The sequence below is a fragment of the Episyrphus balteatus genome, chromosome 2, assembly GCF_945859705.1.
Source record: "Episyrphus balteatus chromosome 2, idEpiBalt1.1, whole genome shotgun sequence".
NCBI lineage: Eukaryota > Metazoa > Arthropoda > Insecta > Diptera > Syrphidae > Episyrphus > Episyrphus balteatus.
The window spans coordinates 110899616-110905477 of NC_079135.1; the positions used below are offsets into that span (position 1 = coordinate 110899616).

At 32.4% G+C, this 5862-nt stretch overlaps 2 protein-coding genes across 2 annotated transcripts; one reads left to right on the forward strand and one right to left on the reverse strand.

Annotated features, from left to right (window-relative positions):
* Nucleotides 1–2682: 2682 nt before the first annotated feature.
* LOC129909647 (uncharacterized) lies at nucleotides 2683–3698 on the forward strand. The gene is made up of 3 exons (XM_055986723.1): nucleotides 2683–2997; nucleotides 3052–3244; nucleotides 3313–3698. The coding sequence occupies exons 1-3, from the start codon at nucleotides 2833–2835 to the stop codon at nucleotides 3696–3698; spliced, it is 744 nt and encodes a 247-aa protein (XP_055842698.1). The 5' UTR covers nucleotides 2683–2832.
* LOC129910926 (putative nuclease HARBI1) lies at nucleotides 3502–5513 on the reverse strand. The gene is made up of 6 exons (XM_055988533.1): nucleotides 5201–5513; nucleotides 4809–5131; nucleotides 4649–4752; nucleotides 4436–4580; nucleotides 4245–4382; nucleotides 3502–4185 (listed from the first exon to the last, which is right to left on the reverse strand). Exons 1-6 carry the CDS (start codon nucleotides 5344–5346, stop codon nucleotides 3935–3937), a joined length of 1107 nt encoding a protein of 368 aa, XP_055844508.1. The 5' UTR covers nucleotides 5347–5513; the 3' UTR covers nucleotides 3502–3934.
* Nucleotides 5514–5862: the final 349 nt, after the last annotated feature.

Here is a 5862-nt window from a genome sequence, read left to right on the forward strand (position 1 = left end):
GTTTGGTATGCATATTATTCCTTGATGCTGGTTTCTGGTTGCTGTGTGTCCACATTATTTAATGGGAACATATTTGAAGAGAAAAATGGATAAAAGTTCCCGGCTATATGGACTTTATATTTTGTTACTTTTTCATTCTTTTTTGTATTGTGTGCTGGAGAGGAATATACACATAGTTGCGCGATGTGGTCGTAGTTGGAGTAGTATGAGCTTGTGGCTAGGATAATGGATGTACACACTTTTTATTTTTTTTTTTTTTATTTCTTTTTTTTTATATTATTTTTCAGTTGTGCCATTATAATGCAGTAGGACACTGCGGATTATGAAAAATAATTGAATGGACTTCGATTCGTGGATATTTTTTTTTTAAGTTCATCATATTTCGTCTATAAGAGCTTTTTGCTCCCAAAAATATGCACCGGGAGAGATGATTAAGTCAGAAAGAAAAATGTTCTAGAATTCTTTGAATATGACAGGAAAAAAATCAAATAGTTTTTTATATAATTGGTTTGGATAAAAGGGCTTGATAAACATATTTGGCTTGCAGATAAATTAATTATAAAAATGAAAAGATTTTTTGACTCCTTTGAAAGGAAATCACCATATACGCTCAGTATTCACAAATATGCCAGACAGACTAGTACACAATTATATAAAGCGTTAGATAATTTTAAAAATACAATATTATTTATTATTATCAATAAGACCCACTTGTTATTCAGAAACTTTACAAAATATCTGTATGAAAAATATTTGTATGGCAAGTTCTCACATAACTTTTACTCCTCTTGCAATTTTTTTAATATTTTTTCTTCTTTAGAAACGTGAATTTTTCTCTAGGTACATAATTATACATATTAGATTCTTTAAGTTAATTAATTGAGTATATAATTTGAGATTAAAATCGCCTCTAGGTGCTAAATGAATTTCAAAATATTTCTTGTCAAGTAGAGCTGTAGCAAATCGTATGTATTCGTTACTAAAATGCGGATATTCACTTCAGTAACGAGTAACGAAACGTTACTTTCTAAACAGTATCGTTACTCGTATGTTTCGTTACTGGGTACTGAAGTAACAAAACATACAAAACGTACGAGATACGAAACATACGAGTAACGACGCGATTCCAGTTTCAATACTAAATCCGATGTAAGAGATACGAAATGAAGTGATACACTCAATTTTTCGCATTTCGCATCTCGTGTCGGTATCGTAACCATAGTCAGAATGCTAACTGCGATTAAAACAGTAGTGCCAAGGTTCAATAATCATTGTGTTATCGATAATTTATACAGAAATATCAAAAGAGACGTTTTTGTATTTTCTCTATTTGGCCGAAATATGTATATCCACGACGCAACCAATCTGTTTATGGCCTTGGTGTTAATGGTATTGATATTTAGCTTAAGAATGAACAAAAGTTTTTTGGTTTTTCAAAAAATTACTTTATTTTCGGTGCAAAATTTTCAACACAAAAAAAAGCAGAGAAAACGAGGTTTGAAAATCACTCTCAATAGAAAAAATAAATGAAAAATTGTTCGACATGGTTGTATTGAAGTGTTAATATTTCGAGATCTGCGCGTTGCACTTTTGAAATAAAGGTCTCTAAAGAATTGTGATAAGATTACTGAAAGAATATAAACAAAAAATTACCAAAGTTTTGTCTAAAAATTTGGAAAAAATCAAAAAAGTTTCCACGTTTGATTAAAAAAAAAAAAACGAAAAAAATTCAATATAGCTACCTTTAAACTCTTATTACATGAGAATGCCCCAACTAATTTTAATGTTTATGACCTTAAAATGTAGCTTAGATTATAGAAAATGTTTTTGGTTTTTTTTTTTTTTTTAAATTTTACACCCTTATACCAATGTACGAAACATACTTATAATACCAAACATACGAAACGTATCAAATACATGAAATATACGAAATGTACGAAACACACGAAGCATGCGAAAGTAACGAAAGTAACGAAACATGCGAAACACACGAAACATACGAAATATGCGAAAAATGCGAAACATACGAAAGTAACGAGTAACGATATTATTGATGCGGGTACTAGTATCAAAAGTAACGTATACATGCGGGTACTCATTTTGTCGTTACTTTTACAGCCCTATTGTCAAGTATTAGAAATTTTAACGAAATCGAATATTTTTTTTTTCAAATAATACAAGTTTTTAAAAAAGTAGGTCAGGGGTCAGGGGTCCTTCAAAACTTGCGGACATGAGATTTTTTTTAGATTTTTGACATAAGTTATAGAATTATCTTAACAAAGATAGAAACAAAAAAATTAGCCTATTAGCACTAATCCCAAGATTGTACCAGGGGTGGAATCGGCTAAAGTGATTGTTGACAGTCATATTTGTGAAAATCAAATTTGATCAAATAAAATTTTCCGTCTGCGTAAGATGATCAAAAAAAGTTTTTAAAACGCTGGCATCACTTTGAATGATAAGTAGCATTGCCATTTTACACAAAAATGTTTAAAATTTGCATTCGAAATCCAAACACTTGTTATGTCAAAAAGAATACATTTTGAAAGATAAATATAGAACCTATAATGTCAAATTGCATATAAAAAAAATTGCAGTTGAGGTGCCTCACTTTTTTCTCGCATTGCATTTTATTTTTTTCGTGTGTTTCGCTGTAAATTTTGTTTATTTTCGTTTTGCCGGCAAAAGTTTTTTGTTTATAAGTTTAGTGCAACTGAATAAAATGATGTAAGTAAACATTTTTGTGAAAACCAATAAAATAAAATAAATTTTTAGTATAATTACAAAATTATAATAATTGTCATTAATAGGACACACGCAAACAAAACACAAATGAAATTGATGACGGAGTTCATGGAGGAGAATCCGGATTTGGCCAAATCCTTTTCTGCTTCTAACATAAATTCGCGGGAAACCCAAAGAATGCTATGGGAAAGGCTCACGTTGAAATTAAACGTAAATGGGCCACCCACGAAAACCAAAGCAGAGTGGAAAAGGGTAAGAAAGTGTGGGTGTTAATAAAGAATTTGCCTTCATCCTTTGTTATTTCAGATTTGGACAACTAGGAAATATAGCGCAAAAAAAAAACTTATTGAAAATAAAAAGTCTATTGCGAAGACAGGTGGAGGTCCATATACAGAACTGCCTTTAGATAGCAATGAGGAAGCTATTATACAAGTTTGTGGAATCGAAGCAGCCGTAGCCGGAATCGGTGGGGTTTCAAGCTTCGGCTGTGATGAGCAAAGTATGTTTGTACTTTTCATTTTTGCATATAAGTACCTACTATAAAATAAATTTTTTTTTTGTTCCTAGTTTTAGAGACAGAAATAACTGACCTCATTGGGGACTCAACACCATCGGAGCAAATTCCCGATTCCGCTCCCGCCCCCTCCTCGATGAGCACAAAAAATCGACAAAAACAAACCCCTAAAGAGGAAGAGGGTATTATTCTTGCAAGAAGACAAGTTGAGTTGCAAGAAAAATTTGTTTCCGTGCAGGAAGATATTGGCAAATCCCTGAAGGAAGTCACAGTGGCAATCAAAGATATGAAGGACTGTGTTGCACTTTTGTGCCAAGAAAAAGAAAAGGAACGGCAATCGGCCAATGCCTTAAAAAAAGAAGAGCTCCAACTAAAAAGGATGGAGATCGAATTAGCAAAGGCGGCCACAGATCTTCAAATGCTAGAGCTCAGAAAATGAGAACATCAAATATTATCAACAAACTGCCTTACAATCAACTAAGTGCTGTGCTTAAAGTTTAAGTTTTTTTTTTATGAAGTTTTTGTTTTTTTTTTACTTAAGAAATGTTTACTTATTTATTTTTTTTCAGTGAAATAGTTTTAGTTTTGTTTTTTTTTTTTTTAATTTAAGTTTTTTTTAAGTCATTATTGGAGGAAATATTGAAAAAATAAAGATTTTTATTACAAAATTTTGGTTTAATGCCTTGTACGGTTAGCCCAAAGATCATCTCTTATTCTGTTGCGAATTCGTATTCCATCATTGCTGCTATTTTCAGGTTGGCGATTGTTTAAACTATCGGATGAAGAAACTCTTCTTACTTCGTCTGGTAGTGGTACCCTTTGCTCACAACAAATATTGTGTAAAGCTGCACAAACGTTAACAATTGTAGCCGATCGTTTAGGGGAGTACCTCAACTTTCTTTCTTCTAAAATGCACCTCCATCGAGCTGTAAGAAGAAAAAAAATAAATAGGAAGTGTTTTTAAATAAGTAGACATTATAGGTACTCTTCATTACACCAATACATCGTTCAACAGTGCTCCTAGCCTGAGAGTGTACGTGGTTGAACCATGCTTCTGGCGAATTTTCGGCTGCACTTCGGTAGGGTGTTAATAAAAACGGTTCCAGTGGATAGCCGCTGTCACCTAAGAAAAAATGTATCAGACAAGTAACGCACAGAAATATTATGAAGTCCTACCGAGAAGCCATGTCGAGGAACTACCAGCGCAATAGTCGGTATTCATCTTTTCCCTCTGAGCACTCTGCCTCCAGACAAAGCTGTCATGGGCACTTCCACCGTATTTGGAGTTAATAGCTAAAATTTTCGTGTTTTCGTCACAGATCTGTAAAGAAAAGACTTAGGGTTGAAAAAGTATCTATAAACAACTGGCGAAAACAATAATTTTCTTACAATCATAGCATTTATGCTATGCCTCCCCTTTCTGTTGAAAAAGATATGCTCATTTTCAGATGGGCGGAGTAACATTATATGTGAACCATCTATGCACCCGATTACTACAAAACGAAACAAATTTATTATTTATTTAAGATAAGAATGAAAAAAAAAATACCTCCTGGTATGCGATATTTCTCATAGAAGTATCTTTTTGTACCTTCCATTGCTGTTGGTGAAAATTTTATTTTTGATGGACACAATTTTGTTTCCATTTTTCTTAAAGTTGATGTTATCACTTCACACACAGTGCTTTGCCCCATTGGCGCTGACCAGTCTGCACCAACTTGCCGTTGATAAGCACCACCACCAAGAAAATTTAATGTCGCTGCCAATTGGAGAATAGGAGGAATATAGGTGGAACGAACTCCAACTGGCAGTTCCAGAAGGTCAAGAATGGAAAGAAACGTTTCTTTTGTAACTCGAAAGTTTTTTAAGAACCTATATGATTTTTAAACGGAAGTTATTACTAAATGAGAATTAAAAGTTATGTGTTATGTGTCTACTTACTTTGAGTTTGGTAATTCCAATATATTTAGTTTATTTCTTAAATTTATCCTCAAGAGTCGGACGTTGCGGTTATAATTATAATTTAAATTTTCATTTTCTTCATTTTCTCTCCGTAAAAACAGTTCCACAGGCACAAAAAAATTCATTTTTCTAGACAATCAAAGAAAACATGAAACGCTTTTACATGAAAATGACAACAAAATAGCTGTCACACGAAAAAGTCAAAAAAATTTGACTATCAAATTTGACAATCACCTTACGCAGACCAATCTTTTGTAAAATGACTGTCAACAATCAAAAATCACCTTAGCCGATTCCACCCCAGGATGTTTTTTAGTGCATATCCCAAAATTTCCCCTTTTCTCAAAAAATACCAATTTTTCATAGATATGAATGTTTTTTCATTGCATTGTTTTGATTCTTAATGATAATGGATATGAAAACTTTCATGCAAAATTTGGTTCCTCTACCATAACTTTTAATTGTTTTTCGGTAGTAAGTTTGCAACTGTTATAATAATATGGGTTGACAGATGAAAAACAAGTATAACTTTTTTCATAGACGTCAGATTGTCTTGATTTTAGATTTTTTGGCAACAACATTAAAAAATACCTCGAAGTCATGTATCATATGTACCTATATATAATACCATTGTCTATTAT

What these genes read in the sequence shown, in the direction of transcription:
- LOC129909647 (XM_055986723.1), top strand. Translation starts at nt 2,833, where the DNA reads ATGAAATTGATGACGGAGTTCATGGAGGAGAATCCGGATTTGGCCAAA. An exon ending in CCAAAGCAGAGTGGAAAAGG is followed by an intron (nt 2,998 to 3,051) that starts GTAAGAAAGTGT and finishes TTGTTATTTCAG; the next exon opens with ATTTGGACAACTAGGAAATA. An exon ending in CTTCGGCTGTGATGAGCAAA is followed by an intron (nt 3,245 to 3,312) that starts GTATGTTTGTAC and finishes TTTTGTTCCTAG; the next exon opens with TTTTAGAGACAGAAATAACT.
- LOC129910926 (XM_055988533.1), bottom strand. Translation starts at nt 5,346, where the DNA reads ATGAATTTTTTTGTGCCTGTGGAACTGTTTTTACGGAGAGAAAATGAA. An exon ending in TTGGAATTACCAAACTCAAA is followed by an intron (nt 5,132 to 5,200) that starts GTAAGTAGACAC and finishes AAAATCATATAG; the next exon opens with GTTCTTAAAAAACTTTCGAG. An exon ending in TTCCTCGACATGGCTTCTCG is followed by an intron (nt 4,383 to 4,435) that starts GTAGGACTTCAT and finishes ATTTTTTCTTAG; the next exon opens with GTGACAGCGGCTATCCACTG.